Raw genomic sequence first — 21,246 nt, forward strand, 5'->3', positions numbered from 1 at the left:
GGTCAGGTGTGTTAGTTACCTACTGTGAGTCAGGGCGGAGTGAGGCAAGGGACTATAACAGGTGAGGTAGGTCAGGTGTGTTAGTTACCTGCTTTGAGTCAGGGCGGTGTGAGGAATGGGACTATAACAGGTGAGGTATGTCAGGTGTGTTAGTTACCTGCTGTGAGTCAGGGTGGTGTGAGGGATGGGACTATAACAGGTGAGGTATGTCAGGTGTGTTAGTTACCTGCTGTGAGTCAGGGCGGTGTGAGGGATGGGACTATAACAGGTGAGGTAGGTCAGGTGTGTTAGTTTTCTGTTGTGATTCAGGGTGCTGTGAAGGATGGGACTATAACAGGTGAGGTAGGTCAGGTGTGTTAGTTGCCTGCTTTGAGTCAGGGTGGTGCGAGGGATGGGACTATAACAGGTTAGGTAGGTCAGGTGTGTTAGTTTTCTGTTGTGATTCAGGGTGCTGTGAGGGATGGGACTATAACAGGTGAGGTAGGTCAGGTGTGTTAGTTACCTGCTTTGAGTCAGGGCGGTGCGAGGGATGGGACTATAACAGGTTAGGTAGGTCAGGTGTGTTACTTTTCTGTTGTGAGTCAGGGTGCTGTGAGGGATGGGACTATAACAGGTGAGGTAGGTCAGGTGTGTTAGTTTTCTGTTGTGATTCAGGGTGCTGTGAGGGATGGGACTATAACAGGTGAGGTAGGTCAGGTGTGTTATTTACCTGCTTTGAGTCAGGGCGGTGCGAGGGATGGGACTATAACAGGTTAGGTAGGTCAGGTGTGTTAGTTTTCTGTTGTGAGTCAGGGTGCTGTGAGGGATGGGACTATAACAGGTGAGGTAGGTCAGGTGTGTTAGTTACCTGCTTTGAGTCAGGGCGGTGCGAGTGATGGGACTAAAACAGGTGAGGTAGGTCAGGTGTGTTAGTTACCTGCTGTGAGTCAGAAGGGATGGGGACTATAACAGGTGAGGTAGGTCAGGTGTGTTAGTTACCTGCTGTGAGTCAGAAGGGATGGGACTATAACAGTTGAGGTAGGTCAGGTGTGTTAGTTACCTACTGTGAGTCAGGGCGGAGTGAGGCAAGGGACTATAACAGGTGAGGTAGGTCAGGTGTGTTAGTTACCTGCTGTTTGTCAGGGCGGTGTGAGGGATGGGACTATAACAGGTGAGGTATGTCAGGTGTGTTAGTTACCTGCTGTGAGTCAGGGTGGTGTGAGGGATGGGACTATAACAGGTGAGGTATGTCAGGTGTGTTAGTTACCTGCTGTGAGTCAGGGCGGTGTGAGGGATGGGACTATAACAGGTGAGGTAGGTCAGGTGTGTTAGTTTTCTGTTGTGATTCAGGGTGCTGTGAGGGATGGGACTATAACAGGTGAGGTAGGTCAGGTGTGTTAGTTACCTGCTTTGAGTCAGGGCGGTACGAGGGATAGGACTATAACAGGTTAGGTAGGTCAGGTGTGTTAGTTTTCTGTTGTGAGTCAGGGTGCTGTGAGGGATGGGACTATAACAGGTGAGGTAGGTCAGGTGTGTTAGTTACCTGCTTTGAGTCAGGGCGGTGCGAGGGATGGGACTATAACAGGTGAGGTAGGTCAGGTGTGTTAGTTACCTGCTGTGAGTCAGAAGGGATGGGGACTATAACAGGTGAGGTAGGTCAGGTGTGTTAGTTACCTGCTGTGAGTCAGAAGGGATGGGACTATAACAGTTGAGGTAGGTCAGGTGTGTTAGTTACCTACTGTGAGTCAGGGCGGAGTGAGGCAAGGGACTATAACAGGTGAGGTAGGTCAGGTGTGTTAGTTACCTGCTGTGAGTCAGGGCGGTGTGATTTAAGGGACTATAGCAGGTGAGGTAGGTCAGGTATGTTAGGTACCTGCTGTGAGTCAGGGCGGTGTGAGGGATGGGGACCATAACAGGTGTGGTGGGTCAGGTGTGTTAGTTACCTGCTGTGAGTCAGGGTGGTGTGAGGGATGGGACTATAACAGGTGAGGTATGTCAGGTGTGTTAGTTACCTGCTGTGAGTCAGGGCGGTGTGAGGGATGGGACTATAACAGGTGAGGTAGGTCAGGTGTGTTAGTTTTCTGTTGTGATTCAGGGTGCTGTGAGGGATGGGACTATAATAGGTGAGGTAGGTCAGGTGTGTTAGTTACCTGCTTTGAGTCAGGGCGGTGCGAGGGATGGGACTAAACAGGTGAGGTAGGTCAGGTGTCTTAGTTACCTGCTGTGAGTCAGAAGGGATGGGGACTATAACAGGTGAGGTAGGTCAGGTGTGTTAGTTACCTGCTGTGAGTCAGGGCGGTGCGAGGGATGGGACTATAACAGGTTAGGTAGGTCAGGTGTGTTAATTTTCTGTTGTGAGTCAGGGTGCTGTGAGGGATGGGACTAAAACAGGTGAGGTAGGTCAGGTGTGTTAGTTACCTGCTGTGAGTCAGAAGGGATGGGGACTATAACAGGTGAGGTAGGTCAGGTGTGTTAGTTACCTGCTGTGAGTCAGAAGGGATGGGACTATAACAGTTGAGGTAGGTCAGGTGTGTTAGTTACCTACTGTGAGTCAGGGCAGAGTGAGGCAAGGGACTATAACAGGTGAGGTAGGTCAGGTGTGTTAGTTACCTGCTGTTTGTCAGGGTGGTGTGAGGGATGGGACTATAACAGGTGAGGTATGTCAGGTGTGTTAGTTACCTGCTGTGAGTCAGGGTGGTGTGAGGGATGGGACTATAACAGGTGAGGTATGTCAGGTGTGTTAGTTACCTGCTGTGAGTCAGGGCGGTGTGAGGGATGGGACTATAACAGGTGAGGTAGGTCAGGTGTGTTAGTTTTCTGTTGTGATTCAGGGTGCTGTGAGGGATGGGACTATAACAGGTGAGGTAGGTCAGGTGTGTTAGTTACCTGCTTTGAGTCAGGGCGGTACGAGGGATGGGACTATAACAGGTTAGGTAGGTCAGGTGTGTTAGTTTTCTGTTGTGAGTCAGGGTGCTGTGAGGGATGGGACTATAACAGGTGAGGTAGGTCAGTTGTGTTAGTTACCTGCTTTGAGTCAGGGCGGTGCGAGGGATGGGAATATAACAGGTGAGGTAGGTCAGGTGTGTTAGTTACCTGCTGTGAGTCAGAAGGGATGGGGACTATAACAGGTGAGGTAGGTCAGGTGTGTTAGTTACCTGCTGTGAGTCAGAAGGGATGGGACTATAACAGTTGAGGTAGGTCAGGTGTGTTAGTTACCTACTGTGAGTCAGGGCGGAGTGAGGCAAGGGACTATAACAGATGAGGTAGGTCAGGTGTGTTAGTTACCTGCTGTGAGTCAGGGCGGTGTGATTTAAGGGACTATAGCAGGTGAGGTAGGTCAGGTATGTTAGGTACCTGCTGTGAGTCAGGGCGGTGTGAGGGATGGGGACCATAACAGGTGTGGTGGGTCAGGTGTGTTAGTTACCTGCTGTGAGTCAGGGTGGTGTGAGGGATGGGACTATAACAGGTGAGGTATGTCAGGTGTGTTAGTTACCTGCTGTGAGTCAGAAGGGATGGGACTATAACAGTTGAGGTAGGTCAGGTGTGTTAGTTACCTACTGTGAGTCAGGGCGGAGTGAGGCAAGGGACTATAACAGGTGAGGTAGGTCAGGTGTGTTAGTTACCTGCTGTTTGTCAGGGCGGTGTGAGGGATGGGACTATAACAGGTGAGGTATGTCAGGTGTGTTAGTTACCTGCTGTGAGTCAGGGTGGTGTGAGGGATGGGACTATAACAGGTGAGGTATGTCAGGTGTGTTAGTTACCTGCTGTGAGTCAGGGCGGTGTGAGGGATGGGACTATAACAGGTGAGGTAGGTCAGGTGTGTTAGTTTTCTGTTGTGATTCAGGGTGCTGTGAGGGATGGGACTATAACAGGTGAGGTAGGTCAGGTGTGTTAGTTACCTGCTTTGAGTCAGGGCGGTACGAGGGATAGGACTATAACAGGTTAGGTAGGTCAGGTGTGTTAGTTTTCTGTTGTGAGTCAGGGTGCTGTGAGGGATGGGACTATAACAGGTGAGGTAGGTCAGGTGTGTTAGTTACCTGCTTTGAGTCAGGGCGGTGCGAGGGATGGGACTATAACAGGTGAGGTAGGTCAGGTGTGTTAGTTACCTGCTGTGAGTCAGAAGGGATGGGGACTATAACAGGTGAGGTAGGTCAGGTGTGTTAGTTACCTGCTGTGAGTCAGAAGGGATGGGACTATAACAGTTGAGGTAGGTCAGGTGTGTTAGTTACCTACTGTGAGTCAGGGCGGAGTGAGGCAAGGGACTATAACAGGTGAGGTAGGTCAGGTGTGTTAGTTACCTGCTGTGAGTCAGGGCGGTGTGATTTAAGGGACTATAGCAGGTGAGGTAGGTCAGGTATGTTAGGTACCTGCTGTGAGTCAGGGCGGTGTGAGGGATGGGGACCATAACAGGTGTGGTGGGTCAGGTGTGTTAGTTACCTGCTGTGAGTCAGGGTGGTGTGAGGGATGGGACTATAACAGGTGAGGTATGTCAGGTGTGTTAGTTACCTGCTGTGAGTCAGGGCGGTGTGAGGGATGGGACTATAACAGGTGAGGTAGGTCAGGTGTGTTAGTTTTCTGTTGTGATTCAGGGTGCTGTGAGGGATGGGACTATAATAGGTGAGGTAGGTCAGGTGTGTTAGTTACCTGCTTTGAGTCAGGGCGGTGCGAGGGATGGGACTAAACAGGTGAGGTAGGTCAGGTGTCTTAGTTACCTGCTGTGAGTCAGAAGGGATGGGGACTATAACAGGTGAGGTAGGTCAGGTGTGTTAGTTACCTGCTGTGAGTCAGGGCGGTGCGAGGGATGGGACTATAACAGGTTAGGTAGGTCAGGTGTGTTAATTTTCTGTTGTGAGTCAGGGTGCTGTGAGGGATGGGACTAAAACAGGTGAGGTAGGTCAGGTGTGTTAGTTACCTGCTGTGAGTCAGAAGGGATGGGGACTATAACAGGTGAGGTAGGTCAGGTGTGTTAGTTACCTGCTGTGAGTCAGAAGGGATGGGACTATAACAGTTGAGGTAGGTCAGGTGTGTTAGTTACCTACTGTGAGTCAGGGCAGAGTGAGGCAAGGGACTATAACAGGTGAGGTAGGTCAGGTGTGTTAGTTACCTGCTGTTTGTCAGGGTGGTGTGAGGGATGGGACTATAACAGGTGAGGTATGTCAGGTGTGTTAGTTACCTGCTGTGAGTCAGGGTGGTGTGAGGGATGGGACTATAACAGGTGAGGTATGTCAGGTGTGTTAGTTACCTGCTGTGAGTCAGGGCGGTGTGAGGGATGGGACTATAACAGGTGAGGTAGGTCAGGTGTGTTAGTTTTCTGTTGTGATTCAGGGTGCTGTGAGGGATGGGACTATAACAGGTGAGGTAGGTCAGGTGTGTTAGTTACCTGCTTTGAGTCAGGGCGGTACGAGGGATGGGACTATAACAGGTTAGGTAGGTCAGGTGTGTTAGTTTTCTGTTGTGAGTCAGGGTGCTGTGAGGGATGGGACTATAACAGGTGAGGTAGGTCAGTTGTGTTAGTTACCTGCTTTGAGTCAGGGCGGTGCGAGGGATGGGAATATAACAGGTGAGGTAGGTCAGGTGTGTTAGTTACCTGCTGTGAGTCAGAAGGGATGGGGACTATAACAGGTGAGGTAGGTCAGGTGTGTTAGTTACCTGCTGTGAGTCAGAAGGGATGGGACTATAACAGTTGAGGTAGGTCAGGTGTGTTAGTTACCTACTGTGAGTCAGGGCGGAGTGAGGCAAGGGACTATAACAGATGAGGTAGGTCAGGTGTGTTAGTTACCTGCTGTGAGTCAGGGCGGTGTGATTTAAGGGACTATAGCAGGTGAGGTAGGTCAGGTATGTTAGGTACCTGCTGTGAGTCAGGGCGGTGTGAGGGATGGGGACCATAACAGGTGTGGTGGGTCAGGTGTGTTAGTTACCTGCTGTGAGTCAGGGTGGTGTGAGGGATGGGACTATAACAGGTGAGGTATGTCAGGTGTGTTAGTTACCTGCTGTGAGTCAGAAGGGATGGGACTATAACAGTTGAGGTAGGTCAGGTGTGTTAGTTACCTACTGTGAGTCAGGGCGGAGTGAGGCAAGGGACTATAACAGGTGAGGTAGGTCAGGTGTGTTAGTTACCTGCTGTTTGTCAGGGCGGTGTGAGGGATGGGACTATAACAGGTGAGGTATGTCAGGTGTGTTAGTTACCTGCTGTGAGTCAGGGTGGTGTGAGGGATGGGACTATAACAGGTGAGGTATGTCAGGTGTGTTAGTTACCTGCTGTGAGTCAGGGCGGTGTGAGGGATGGGACTATAACAGGTGAGGTAGGTCAGGTGTGTTAGTTTTCTGTTGTGATTCAGGGTGCTGTGAGGGATGGGACTATAATAGGTGAGGTAGGTCAGGTGTCTTAGTTACCTGCTGTGAGTCAGAAGGGATGGGGACTATAACAGGTGAGGTAGGTCAGGTGTGTTAGTTACCTGCTGTGAGTCAATGCGGTGTGAGGGATGCGACTATAACAGGTGAGGTAGGTCAGGTGTGTTAGTTACCTGCTGTGAGTCAGGGCGATGTGAGGGATGGGACTCTAACAGGTGAGGTAGGTCAGGTGTGTTAGTTACCTACTGTGAGTCAGGGCGGTGTGAGGGATGGGGACTATAACAGGTGAGGTAGTTCAGGTGTGTTAGGTTCCTGCTGTGAGTCAGAAGGGATGGGGACTATGACAGGTGAGGTAGGTCAGGTGTGTTAGTTACCTGCTGTGAGTCAGGGCGGTGTGAGGGATGGGGACTATAACAGGTGAGGTAGTTCAGGTGTGTTAGTTACTTGCTGTGAGTCAGGGCGGTGTGAGGGATGGAACTATAACAGGTGAGGTGGGTCAGTTCTGTTAATTAGCTACTGTGAGTCAGGGCGGTGTGAGGGATGGGGACTATAACAGGTGAGGTAGGTCAGGTGTGTTAGTTACCTGTTGTGAGTCAGAAGGGATGGGACTATAACAGGTGAGGTAGGTCAGGTGTGTTAGTTACCTGCTGTGAGTCAGGGCGGTGTGAGGGATGGACTATAACAGGTGAGGTAGGTCAGGTGTGTTAGTTACCTGCTGTGAGTCAATGCGGTGTGAGGGATGCGACTATAACAGGTGAGGTAGGTCAGGTGTGTTAGTTATCTGCTGTGAGTCAGGGCGGTGTGAGGGATGGGACTATAACAGGTGAGGTAGGTCAGGTGTGTTAGTTTTCTGTTGTGATTCAGGGTGCTGTGAGGGATGGGACTATAACAGGTGAGGTAGGTCAGGTGTGTTAGTTACCTGCTTTGAGTCAGGGCGGTGCGAGGGATGGGACTATAACAGGTTAGGTAGGTCAGGTGTGTTAGTTACCTGCTGTGAGTCAGAAGGGATGGGGACTATAACAGGTGAGGTAGGTCAGGTGTGTTAGTTACCTGCTGTGAGTCAATGCCGTGTGAGGGATGCGGACTATAACAGGTGAGGTAGGTCAGGTGTGTTAGTTACCTGCTGTGAGTCAGAAGGGATGGGACTATAACAGTTGAGGTAGGTCAGGTGTGTTAGTTACCTACTGTGAGTCAGGGCGGAGTGAGGCAAGGGACTATAACAGGTGAGGTAGGTCAGGTGTGTTAGTTACCTGCTGTGAGTCAGGGCGGTGTGAGGGATGGGACTATAACAGGTGAGGTATGTCAGGTGTGTTAGTTACCTGCTGTGAGTCAGGGTGGTGTGAGGGATGGGACTATAACAGGTGAGGTAGGTCAGGTATGTTAGGTACCTGCTGTGAGTCAGGGCAGTGTGAGGGATGGGGACCATAACAGGTGTGGTGGGTCAGGTGTGTTAGTTACCTGCTGTGAGTCAGGGTGGTGTGAGGGATGGGACTATAACAGGTGAGGTATGTCAGGTGTGTTAGTTACATGCTGTGAGTCAGGGCGGTGTGAGGGATGGGACTATAACAGGTGAGGTAGGTCAGGTGTGTTAGTTTTGTGTTGTGATTCAGGGTGCTGTGAGGGATGGGACTATAATAGGTTAGGTAGGTCAGGTGTGTTAGTTACCTGCTTTGAGTCAGGGCGGTGGGAGGGATGGGACTATAACAGGTGATGTAGGTCAGGTGTGTTAGTTACCTGCTGTGAGTCAGAAGGGATGGGGACTATAACAGGTGAGGTAGGTCAGGTGTGTTAGTTACCTGCTGTGAGTCAATGCGGTGTGAGGGATGCGACTATAACACGTGAGGTAGGTCAGGTGTGTTAGTTACTTGCTGTGAGTCAGAAGGGATGGGACAATGACAGGTGAGGTAGGTCAGGTGTGTTAGTTACCTGCTGTGAGTCAGGGCGGTTTGAGGGATGGGGACTATAACAGGTGAGGTAGTTCAGGTGTGTTAGTTACTTGCTGTGAGTCAGGGCGGTGTGAGGGATGGAACTATAACATGTGAGGTGGGTCAGTTCTGTTAATTAGCTACTGTGAATCAGGGCGGTGTGAGGTAAGTCAGGTGTGTTAGTTACCTACTGTGAGTCAGGGCGGTGTGAGGGATGCGACTATAACAGGTGAGGTAGGTCAGGTGTGTTAGTTACCTGCTGTGAGTCAATGCGGTGTGAGGGATGCGACTATAACAGGTGAGGTAGGTCAGGTGTGTTAGTTACCTGCTGTGAGTCAGAAGGGATGAGACTATAACAGGTGAGGTAGGTCAGGTGTGTTAGTTACCTGCTGTGAGTCAGGGCGGTGTGAGGGATGGGACTATAACAGGTGAGGTATGTCAGGTGTGTTAGTTACCTGCTGTGAGTCAGGGTGGTGTGAGGGATGGGACTATAACAGGTGAGGTATGTCAGGTGTGTTAGTTACCTGCTGTGAATCAGGCCGGTGTGAGGGATGGGACTATAACAGGTGAGGTAGGTCAGGTGTGTTAGTTACCTGCTTTGAGTCAGGGCGGTGCGAGGGATGGGACTATAACAGGTTAGGTAGGTCAGGTGTGTTAATTATCTACTGTGAGTCAGGGCGGTGTGAGGTATGTCAGGTGTGTTAGTTTTCTTTTGTGAGTCAGGGTGCTGTGAGAGATGGGACTATAACAGGTGAGGTAGGTCAGGTGTGTTAGTTACCTGCTGTGAGTCAGAAGGGATGGGGACTATAACAGGTGAGGTAGGTCAGGTGTGTTAGTTACCTGCTGTGAGTCAGAAGGGATGGGACTATAACAGTTGAGTCAGGGCGGAGTGAGGCAAGGGACTATAATAGGTGAGGTAGGTCAGGTGTGTTAGTTACCTGCTGTGAGTCAGGGCGGTGTGATTGACGGGACTATAGCAGGTGAGGTAGGTCAGGTATGTTAGGTACCTGCTGTGAGTCAGGGACGTGTGAGCGATGTGGACCATAACAGGTGTGGTGGGTCAGGTGTGTTAGTTACCTGCTGTGAGTCAGGGTGGTGTGAGAGATGGGACTATAACAGGTGAGGTATGTCAGGTGTGTTAGTTACCTGCTGTGAGTCAGGGCGGTGTGAGGGATGGGACTATAACAGGTGAGGTAGGTCAGGTGTGTTAGTTTTCTGTTGTATAACAGGTGAGGTAGGTCAGGTCAGGTGAGGTAGGTCAGTTGTGTTAGTTACCTGCTGTGAGTCAGGGCGGTGTGAGTCAGGGCGGTGTAAGGGATGGGACTATAACAGGTGAGGTAGGTCCGGTGTGTTAGTTACCTGCTGTGAGTCAGGGCGGTGTGATGGATGGGACTATAACAGGTGAGGTAGGTCAGGTGTGTTAGTTACCTGCTGTGATTTAGAAGGGATGGGACTATAACAGGTGAGGTAGGTCAGGTGTGTTAGGTACCTACTGTGAGTCAGGGCGGTGTGAGTGATGGGACTACAACAGGTGAGGTAAGCCAGGTGTGTTAGTTACCTGCTGTGAGTCATGGCGGTGTGAGGGATGGGGACTATGACAGGTGAGGTAGGTCAGGTGTGTTAGTTACCTGCTGTGAGTCAGGGCGGTGTGAGGAATGAGGATGGGGCTGACAGGCCGTATCCTCATGACCTCATTGATGACAGAGTCCAGATAGGGCAGGTGAGTGCGGTCTGACACATCTGGACTCCTCCCACAACCCACCACCTCATCCAGCTCCTTCTGCACACGCTCCTGAACCTGGGTTGGGGGGTTAGGGGGATGGACGAGACAGTTCAGTTGAGAGCAGATTTGAATATAACTTCTGTGGTTCCTATAACTTCTCTATGTCTCTTCATTTTTCTCAGTTGGTTTTCTCCCTCCTCCCCCAGTCCCCACCTCCCCTTGTTACTCCTCCTACCTGTGGGTGGTGCAGGAGGAAGGCCAGGACCCAGAGTAATGTCGTCGATGTGGTCTCTACTCCGGCGCCGAATACTTCAGCCGCAGTCATCAAGACGTGGTCGTCACTGATCCCCTCCTCTTCCTGCTCCACTCCTAACCCCTGACCTCTGACCCCTGACCCCTGGTTATGTTTGATCCTCGTCTGACCCTGCAGCAGAGCGTCCAGCAGGTCACGTGGCTCCCCGCCGATCAGCGACACCTGCAGAGGATCAGATGTCAAGTCTGTGTCTCAATACTGTGGGATGGCTTCCTTTCCCTGTCCACTTTCCCTCTGTGTGTGTGTGTGTGTGTGTGTGTGTGTGTGTGTGTGTGTGTGTGTGTGTGTGTGTGTGTGTGTGTGTGTGTGTGTGTGTGTGTGTGTGTGTCAAAATCAAATGAAATCAAATTTTATTTGTCACATACACATGGTTAGCAGATGTTAATGCGAGTGTAGCGAAATGCTTGTGCTTCTAGTTCCGACAATGCAGTAATAACCAACAAGTAATCTAACTAACAATTCCAAAACTACTGTCTTGTACACAGTGTAAGGGGATAAAGAATATGTACATAAGGATATATGAATGAGTGATGGTACAGAGCAGCATAGGCAAGATACAGTAGATGGTATCGAGTACAGTATGTACAAATGAGATGAGTATGTAACCAAAGTGGCATAGTTTAAAGTGGCTAGTGATACATGTATTACATAAGGATACAGTCGATGATATAGAGTACAGTATATACGTATGCATATGAGATAATGTAGGGTAAGTAACATTATATAAGGTAGCATTGTTTAAAGTGGCTAGTGATATATTTACATCATTTCCCATCAATTCCCATTATTAAAGTGGCTGGAGTTGAGTCAGTGTCAGTGTGTTGGCAGCAGCCACTCAATGTTAGTGGTGGCTGTTTAACAGTCTGATGGCCTTGAGATAGAAGCTGTTTTTCAGTCTCTCGGTCCCAGCTTTGATGCACCTGTACTGACCTCGCCTTCTGGATGATAGCGGGGTGAACAGGCAGTGGCTCGGGTGGTTGATGTCCTTGATGATCTTTATGGCCTTCCTGTGACATCGGGTGGTGTAGGTGTCCTGGAGGGCAGGTAGTTTGCCCCCGGTGATGCGTTGTGCAGACCTCACCACCCTCTGGAGAGCCTTACGGTTGAGGGCGGAGCAGTTGCCGTACCAGGCGGTGATACAGCCCGCCAGGATGCTCTCGATTGTGCATCTGTAGAAGTTTGTGAGTGCTTTTGGTGACAAGCCGAATTTCTTCAGCCTCCTGAGGTTGAAGAGGCGCTGCTGCGCCTTCTTCACAATGCTGTCTGTGTGAGTGGACCAATTCAGTTTGTCTGTGATGTGTATGCCGAGGAACTTAAAACTTGCTACCCTCTCCACTACTGTTCCATCGATGTGGATAGGGGGGTGTTCCCTCTGCTGTTTCCTGAAGTCCACAATCATCTCCTTAGTTTTGTTGACGTTGAGTGTGAGGTTATTTTCCTGACACCACACTCCGAGGGCCCTCACCTCCTCCCTGTAGGCCGTCTCGTCGTTGTTGGTAATCAAGCCTACCACTGTTGTGTCGTCCGCAAACTTGATGATTGAGTTGGAGGCGTGCGTGGCCACGCAGTCGTGGGTGAACAGGGGTGAAGGAGAGGGCTCAAAACGCACCCTTGTGGGGCCCCAGTGTTGAGGATCAGCGGGGAGGAGATGTTGTTGCCTACCCTCACCACCTGGGGGCGGCCCGTCAGGAAGTCCAGTACCCAGTTGCACAGGGCGGGGTCGAGACCCAGGGTCTCGAGCTTGATGACGAGCTTGGAGGGTACTATGGTGTTGAATGCCGAGCTGTAGTCAATGAACAGCATTCTCACATAGGTATTCCTCTTGTCCAGATGGGTTAGGGCGGTGTGCAGTGTGGTTGAGATTGCATCGTCTGTGGACCTATTTGGGCGGTAAGCAAATTGGAGTGGGTCTAGGGTGTCAGGTAGGGTGGAGGTGATATGGTCCTTGACTAGTCTCTCAAAGCACTTCATGATGACGGAAGTGAGTGCTACGGGGCGGTAGTCGTTTAGCTCAGTTACCTTAGCTTTCTTGGGAACATGAACAATGGTGGCCCTCTTGAAGCATGTGGGAACAGCAGACTGGTATAGGGATTGATTGAATATGTCCGTAAACACACCGGCCAGCTGGTCTGCGCATGCTCTGAGGGCGCGGCTGGGGATGCCGTCTGGGCCTGCAGCCTTGCGAGGGTTAACACGTTTAAATGTCTTACTCACCTCGGCTGCAGTGAAGGAGAGACCGCATGTTTTCGTTGCAGGCCGTGTCAGTGGCACTGTATTGTCCTCAAAGCGGGCAAAAAAGTTATTTAGTCTGCCTGGGAGCAGGACATCCTGGTCCGTGACTGGGCTGGATTTCTTCCTGTAGTCCGTGATTGACTGTAGACCCTGCCACATGCCTCTTGTGTCTGAGCCGTTGAATTGAGATTCTACTTTGTCTCTGTACTGACGCTTAGCTTGTTTGATAGCCTTGCGGAGGGAATAGCTGCACTGTTTGTATTCGGTCATGTTACCAGACACCTTCCCCTGATTAAAAGCAGTGGTTCGCGCTTTCAGTTTCACGCGAATGCTGCCATCAATCCACGGTTTCTGGTTAGGGAATGTTTTAATCGTTGCTATGGGAACGACATCTTCAACGCACGTTCTAATGAACTCACACACCGAATCAGCGTATTCGTCAATGTTGTTGTCTGATGCAATACGAAACATGTCCCAGTCCACGTGGTGGAAGCAGTCTTGGAGTGTGGAGTCAGCTTGGTCGGACCAGCGTTGGACAGACCTCAGCGTGGGAGCCTCTTGTTTTAGTTTCTGTCTGTAGGCAGGGATCAACAAAATGGAGTCGTGGTCAGCTTTTCCGAAAGGGGGGCGGGGCAGGGCCTTATATGCGCTCCGGAAGTTAGAGTAACAATGATCCAAGGTCTTTCCACCCCTGGTTGCGCAATCGATATGCTGATAAAATTTAGGGAGTCTTGTTTTCAGATTAGCCTTGTTAAAATCCCCAGCTACAATGAATGCAGCCTCTGGATGAATGGTTTCCAGTTTGCAAAGAGTTAAATCACGTTTGTTCAGAGCCATCGATGTGTCTGCTTGGGGGGGGATATATACGGCTGTGATTATAATCGAAGAGAATTCTCTTGGTAGATAATGCGGTCTACATTTGATTGTGAGGAATTCTAAATCAGGTGAACAGAAGGATTTGAGTTCCTGTATGTTTCTTTCATCACACCATGTCACGTTAGTCATAAGGCATACGCCCCCGCCCCTCTTCTTACCAGAAAGTTGTTTGTTTCTGTCTGCACGATGTGTGGAGAAACCCGTTGGCTGCACCGCTTCGGATAGAGTCTCTCCAGTGAGCCACGTTTCCGTGAAGCAAAGAACGTTACAGTCTCTGATGTCCCTCTGGAATGCTACCCTTGCTCGGATTTCATCAATCTTGTTGTCAAGAGACTGGACATTGGCAAGAAGAATGCTAGGGAGTGGTGCACGGTGTGCCCGTCTCCGGAGTCTGACCAGAAGACCGCCTCGTTTCCCTCTTTTTCGGAGTTGTTTGTGTGTGTGTGTGTGTGCGTGTGTGCGTGTGTGCGTGTGTGCGTATGTGCGTGTGTGTGTGTGTGTGTATATGTGTGTGTCAGTGGAAGCTGCCTGGAAATGGAACGACATCAAACACCTGGAAACCATGGAAACCATGGAAACCATGGAAACCATGGAAACCAGGTGTTTGATACCGTTCCACTGATTCCATTCCAGGCAATACCATGAGCCCCTCCTCCCCAATTAAGGTGCCACCAATCTCATGTGGAGTGTGCGTGTGTGTGTGTTCACCTTGTGTTCCTCTAGCTTCTTGCTGAGCAGCTGATCCCTGATGGCGATACACTCTGTCAGCGTGGTCAGAGTCTGGTTGGGGAGAAACTACAGCAGAGACAGGAGAGAGTTGAAAGACTCAGCGAGATGCACAACAATATATCAGCACGATTTTCACCACAACTAAGAGTACGAAGCACGAGCACGAGGCTAAAGTTCTCACGGTGTTTTGGTCCCGCAACTATCATGTTGTGGCAGACTGACGCGCAGCTGTGCAGCTGTGAATAATTTTGCACGCCCAAGTTTTGATTTGTTAAAAAAGTTTGAAATATCCAATAAATGTCGTTCCACTTCATGATTGTGTCCCACTTGTTGTTGATTCTTCACAAAAAAATACAGTTTTATATCTTTATGTTTGAAGCCTGAAATGTGGCAAAAGGTCGCAAAGTTCAAGGGGGCCGAATACTTTCGCAAGGCACTGTAATTCATGCCTTTACCTTTGAAGAGCTTCTTCTGTTGACACTCCACTACATAACATCACAAATGGTCCTTTTGATCGATCAATTCTGTCGTTATATACCCAAAATATCAATACATTTGACGCGTTTGATTCAGAAAAACACCGGTTCCAACTCTCGCAACATGACTACAAAATATCTAATAAGTTACCTGTAATCTTTGTCCAAACATTTCAAACAACTTTCCTAATCCAACTTTAGGTATTTTTTAAGGTGAATAATCGATAGCATTTAAGACGGGATAAACTGCGTTCAATAGCGGATAAAAACAATGTGGAGCGAGCTTTCAGGACGCGCGCCCCAACCACAACAGTACACTTGGCTATCCACCCAGACTGGAAATGGCTACTTCTTCATTTCTCAGAGGAAAAACATCAACCAATTTCATCCAGTGGATTGGCAGGCAAAACCATGGAACTGCAGGCAAGATCCACATAGAAACCCCATTGAAAACACCTAAAAAATCGACCAATTATATGCATATCCTCGATTCTGGGCCTGAGTAGCAGGCAGTTTACTTTGGGTACGCTTTTCATCCGGACGCGAAATACCGCCCCCTAACCCGAAGAGGTTTTATTTGCCTACCGTCTGTAAGCTGTTAGTGTCTTAAAATAAATCTAAACCCTTTACAATGAAGATCTGTGAAGTTATTTGGATTTTTTACTAACGATATTTGAAAGACAGGGTCCTGAAAAAGGGACGTTTCTTTTTTTGCAGGTAACAAATTAATGTTGATGCTTTTGATTATCTCGTGATCTCAACATAACCACTTTTGTTATATGGTGATCGTGAGATAAGTCGTGACATCAGCAAACCAACAGTGGTCTGAAATTAAACAACTTAATGAAATTTAAATTAAATTAAACACAAACTACTGACATAGGGTGACAACTAGAAAAGTATTTGCCCCCTTCCTGATTTCTGATTTTTTTGCACATTTGTCACACTTTCAGATCATCAAACACATTTAAATATTACACAAGGATAACCCAAGTAAACACAAAATGAAGTTTTTAAGTGATCATTTTATTTAATAAGGGAAAAAGCTATCCGAACCTTCATGGCCCTGTGTGACAAAGTAATTGTACCTCCCCCTTGTTAAATCATGAATGTACTGTGGAAAGCTGAGTTCAATTTCACTTGCCACACCCAGGCCTGATTACTGTCAATTTCACTAGCCACACCCAGGCATGATTACTGCCACACCCAGACCTGATTACTGCCAGACCTGATTACTGTCAATTTCACTAGCCACACCCAGGCCTGATTACTGCCAGACCTGATTACTGTCAATTTCACTAGCCACACCCAGGCCTGATTACTGACAGACCTGATTACTGACAGACCTGATTACTGACAGGCCTAATTACTGTCAATTTCACTAGCCACACCCATGCCTGATTACTGACAGACCTGATTACTGACAGACCTGATGACTGACAGACCTGATGACTGACAGACCCGATTACTGACAGACCTGATTACTGACAGGCCTGATTACTGACAGACCTGATTACTGTCAATTTCACTAGCCACACCCAGACCTGATTACTGACAGACCTGATTACTGCCAGACCTGATTACTGACAGACCTGATTACTGTCAATTTCACTAACCACACCCAGGCCTGATTACTGACAATTTCACTAACCACACCCAGACCTGATTACTGTCAATTTCACTAGCCACACCCATGCCTGATTACTGACAGACCTGATTACTGACAGACCTGATGACTGACAGACCTGATGACTGACAGACCCGATTACTGACAGACCTGATTACTGACAGGCCTGATTACTGACAGACCTGATTACTGTCAATTTCACTAGCCACACCCAGACCTGATTACTGACAGACCTGATTACTGCCAGACCTGATTACTGACAGACCTGATTACTGTCAATTTCACTAACCACACCCAGGCCTGATTACTGACAATTTCACTAACCACACCCAGACCTGATTACTGTCAATTTCACTAGCCACACCCAGGCCTGATTACTGACAGACCTGATTAATGCCAGGCCTGATGACTGCCAGACCTGATTACTGTCAATTTCACTAGCCACACCCAGGCCTGATTACTGACAGACCTGATTACTGCCAGGCCTGATGACTGCCAGACCTGATTACTGTCAATTTCACTAGCCACACCCCGGCCTGATTACTGACAGACCTGATTACTGACAGACCTGATGACTGACAGACCTGATTACTGACAGACCTGATTACTGACAGACCTGATTACTGACAGGCCTGATTACTGCCAGACCTGATTACTGCCAGACCTGATTACTGTCAATTTCACTAGCCACACCCAGGCCTGATTACTGCCAGACCTGATTACTGCCAGACCTGATTACTGCCAGACCGAATTACTGTCAATTTCACTTGCCACACCCAGGACTGATTACTGACAGACCTGATTACTGCCAGGCCTGATTACTGCCAGGCCTGATTACTGCCAGACCTGATTACTGCCAGACCTGATTACTGCCAGACCTGATTACTGACAGACTTGATTACTGCCAGGCCTGATTACTGCCAGACCTGATAACTGCCAGACCTGATTACTGCCAGGCCTGATGACTGCCAGACCTGTTGAATCAAGAAATCACTGAAAGAGGACCTGTCTGACAAAGTGAAGTAGGCCAAAAGATCTCAAAAAGCAAGACATCATGCCGTGATCCAAAGAAATTCAGGAACAGATGAGAAACAAAGTAATTGAGATCTATCAGTCTGGAAAGGGTTACAAAGCCATTTCTAAAGCCTTGGGACTCCAACCAACCACGGTGAGAGACATTATCCACAAATGGAGAACATTTGGAACAGTGGTAAACCTTCCCTGGAGTGGCCGGCCAACCAAAATTACCCCAAGAGCTCAGCGACGAATCATCCAAGAGGTCACAAAATGACCCACAACAACATCTAAAGAACTGCAGGCCTCACTTGCCTCAGTTAAGGTCAGTGTCCATGACTCAACCATAAGAAAGAGACTGGGCAACAATGGCATCCATGGCAGAGTTCCAAGGCGAAAACCACTGCTGACCAAAAAGAACATAAAGGCTCATCTCACTTTTGGAAAAAAAACATCTTGATGATTCCCAAGACTTTCGGGAAAATATTCTGTTGACTGATGAGACAAAAGTTGAACTTTTTGGAAGGTGTGCGTCCCGTGACATGTGCCGTAAAAGTAACACTGCATTTCAGAAAAAGAACATCATACCAACAGTCCAATATGGTGGTGGTAGTGTGATGGTCTGGGGCTGCTTTGCTGCTTCAGGACCTGGACGACTTGCTGTGATTGGTGGAACCATGAGTTCTGCTCTCTACCAAGAAACCCTGAAGGAGAATGTCCGGCCATCAGTTCATGACCTCAAGCTGAAGCGTGAGTTCTGCTCTCTACCAAGAAACCCTGAAGGAGAATGTCCGGCCATCAGTTCATGACCTCAAGCTGAAGCGTGAGTTCTGCTCTCTACCAAGAAACCCTGAAGGAGAATGTCCGGCCATCAGTTCATGACCTCAAGCTGAAGCGTGAATTCTGCTCTCTACCAAAAAATCCTGAAGGAGAATGTCCGGCCATCAGTTCATGACCTGAAGCTGAAGCGCACTTGGGTTCTGCAGCAGGACAATGATCCGAAACACACCAGCAAGTCCACCTCTGAATGGCTTAAAAAAAAGATTTTGGAGTGGCCTAGTCAAAGTCCAGACTTGAATCCGATTGAGATGCTGTGGCGTGACCTTAAAAAGGAGGTTCATGCTCGAAAACCCTCCAATGTGGCTGAATTAAAACAATTTTGCAAATGAAGAGTGGGCCAAAATTCCCCCACAGCGATGTGAAAGACTCATTGCCAGTTATCACAAACGCTAGATTGCAGTTGTTGATGCTGAGGGTGGCACAACCAGTTATTAGGTTTAGGTGGCAATTACTTTGTCACATAGGGCCATGAAGGTTCGGATAGCTTTTTTCCCTTAATAAATAAAATCATCACTTAAAAACTGCATTTTGTGTTTTCTTGGGTTTTCTTTGTGTAATGTTTAAATTTGTTTGATGATCTGAAACATTTAAGTCTGACAAAAATGTTAAAAAAATCAGAAATCAGGAAAATACTTTTCCACAGCACTGTACATCTCAACAACCTGTTCACCTATTGGTATCAGTTGCGTGTGAGTCTCCTACCCGTAGCCAGGGGAAGATGTCAACTAGCCCCCCTCTAGCGATGGTCTGGACGATACCGTCGTTGTATTCCATCACAGTGGTCAGCTCAGGGTCACCATGTTGGTAGGTGGAGCTGAACACCAGGGTACACACCTAAAGGTCAAGGATCAAAGGTCAGACATGTTTATTCATATGGTGGTGATATACTTAGACTTTTATTATCCAGCCAGTTAGAAGACCTCTGTTACAAGGGAGACCTGGCCAAGAGGGAGACCTGGCCAAGGGGGAGACCTGGCCATGAGGGAGACCTGGCCAAGAGGGAGACCTGGCCAAGAGGGAGACCTGGCCAAGAGGGAGACCTGGCCAAGAGGGAGACCTGGCTAAGAGGGAGACCTGGCCAAGAGATAGACCTGGCCAAGAGGGAGACCTGGCTAAGAGGGAGACCTGGCTAAGAGGGGCAGCTAAAAACCCACTACAGTGCTTACAGCCAACACATAGATATCAATAACAATAAGTACCACATTGGTGACAGCTCTCATCAGAGGAGGATCAGGGTCAATAGCCTGCCCCCTGCTGGCCTGGAGGTCACAGCACAGCGCCTCCACTGCCTCTAGTACTGGACACACACACACACACACACAGACACACACACACACACACACACACACACACACAGAAATGCAGAAGACAATCAGATACAGTATTTGAACACACACACACATGCGTGCACACACACACACACACCTTGGCCTCACCGATGCTCTGAAGTTTGGTGGTCCCCTCTCCGAACAGAGTAAAGGAGTTGTGTACTAGCCTGCGGTGGGTCTTCCATAGAGGAGAGTAGTCAGAGAATGCTATGTCCTTCCCCCCCCTGGTCAACAACTCTGTAGTCAACTGGAGAGGAGGGAGAGGAGAGGGAGGAAGGGAGAGGAGAGGAGTCAGAGAACGCTATGTCCCCCTTCGGGTCAACAACTCTGTAGTCAACTGGGGAGGAGGGACAGGAGAGGAGGGAGAGGAGAGGACAGGAGAGGAAAGGAGTGGAGAGGAGAGGGAGGGAGAGGAGAGGGAAGGGAAGGGAGAGGGAGAGAGGGAGAGGAGAGGAGTCAGAGAACGCAATGTCCGTCCCCCCCGGGTCAACAACTCTGTAGTCAACTGGGGAGGAGGGAGAGGAGAGGGAGGGAGGGAGAGGAGAGGAGTCAGAGAACGCTATGTCCACCCCCCCCCCCCGGGTCAACAACTCTGTAGCCAACTGGAGAGGAGAAGAGAAGAGAGGAGAGGAGAGGAGAGGAGAGAGAGGGAGGGGAGAGGGAGGGGAGAGGAGTCAGAGAACGCTATGTCCCCCCCCCCCCCCCCGGTCAACAACTCTGTAGTCAACTGGGGAGGAGGGAGAGGAGAGGAGAGGAAAGGAGAGGAGAGGGAGGGAGGGAGGAGAGGGAGGGGAGAGGGAGAGAGGGAGAGGAGAGGAGTCAGAGAATGCTATGTCCCCCCCCGGGTCAACAACTCTGTAGTCAACTGGGGAGGAGGGAGAGGAGAGGAGAGGAGAGGGAGGGAGGGAGGAGAGGGAGGGGAGAGGGAGAGAGGGAGAGGAGAGGAGTCAGAGAACGCTATGTCCGTCCCCCCCCCCCCCCCCCCCGGGTCAACAACTCTGTAGTCAACTGGGGAGGAGGGAGAGGAGAGTAGTCAGAGAATGCTATGTCCTTCCCCCCCCTGGTCAACAACTCTGTAGTCAACTGGAGAGGAGGGAGAGGAGAGGGAGGGGAGAGGGAGAGGAGGGAGAGGAGAGGGAGGGGAGAGGGAGAGGAGGGAGAGGAGAGGAGTCAGAGAATGCTATGTCCTTCCCCCCCCGGTCAACAACTCTGTAGTCAACTGGAGAGGAGGGAGAGGAGAGGGAGGGGAGAGGGAGAGGAGGGAGAGGAGAGGGAGGGGAGAGGGAGAGGAGGGAGAGGAGAGGAGTCAGAGAATGCTATGTCCTTCCCCCCCCGGTCAACAACTCTGTAGTCAACTGGAGAGGAGGGAGAGGAGAGTAGTCAGAGAATGCTATGTCCTTCCCCCCCTGGTCAACAACTCTGTAGTCAACTGGAGAGGAGGGAGAGGAGAGGGAGGGAGGGAGAGGAGAGGAGTCAGAGAACGCTATGTCCCCCTTCGGGTCAACAACTCTGTAGTCAACTGGGGAGGAGGGACAGGAGAGGAGGGAGAGGAGAGGACAGGAGAGGAAAGGAGAGGAGAGGAGAGGGAGGGAGAGGAGAGGGAAGGGAAGGGAGAGGGAGAGAGGGAGAGGAGAGGAGTCAGAGAACGCAATGTCCGTCCCCCCCGGGTCAACAACTCTGTAGTCAACTGGGGAGGAGAAGAGAAGAGAGGAGAGGAGAGGAGAGGAGAGGAAAGGAGAGGAGAGAGAGGGAGGGGAGAGGGAGAGAGGGAGAGGAGTGAGAGAACGCTATGTCCCCCCCCCCCCCCCCCGGGTCAACAACTCTGTAGTCAAC

The 21,246-nt window shown here is 49.8% G+C and overlaps 1 protein-coding gene across 1 annotated transcript in view; it reads right to left on the minus strand.

Moving 5' to 3' along the window:
* cyp17a2 (cytochrome P450, family 17, subfamily A, polypeptide 2) overlaps nucleotides 1-21,246 on the minus strand; it is a 45,573-nt gene that overhangs the window by 21,519 nt on the left and 2,808 nt on the right. Inside the window, exons 3-8 of the mRNA XM_036958440.2 lie at nucleotides 19,522-19,660; nucleotides 19,285-19,382; nucleotides 18,788-18,919; nucleotides 14,108-14,194; nucleotides 10,214-10,453; nucleotides 9,884-10,053 (exon numbers count right to left, since the gene is read on the minus strand). Coding sequence (XP_036814335.2) covers nucleotides 9,884-10,053; nucleotides 10,214-10,453; nucleotides 14,108-14,194; nucleotides 18,788-18,919; nucleotides 19,285-19,382; nucleotides 19,522-19,660 — 866 coding nt within the window. The remainder of the gene's footprint in view (nucleotides 1-9,883; nucleotides 10,054-10,213; nucleotides 10,454-14,107; nucleotides 14,195-18,787; nucleotides 18,920-19,284; nucleotides 19,383-19,521; nucleotides 19,661-21,246) is intronic.

The sequence above is a fragment of the Oncorhynchus mykiss genome, chromosome 21, assembly GCF_057628025.1.
Source record: "Oncorhynchus mykiss isolate SJ-2025 chromosome 21, ASM5762802v1, whole genome shotgun sequence".
Lineage (NCBI taxonomy): Eukaryota > Metazoa > Chordata > Actinopteri > Salmoniformes > Salmonidae > Oncorhynchus > Oncorhynchus mykiss.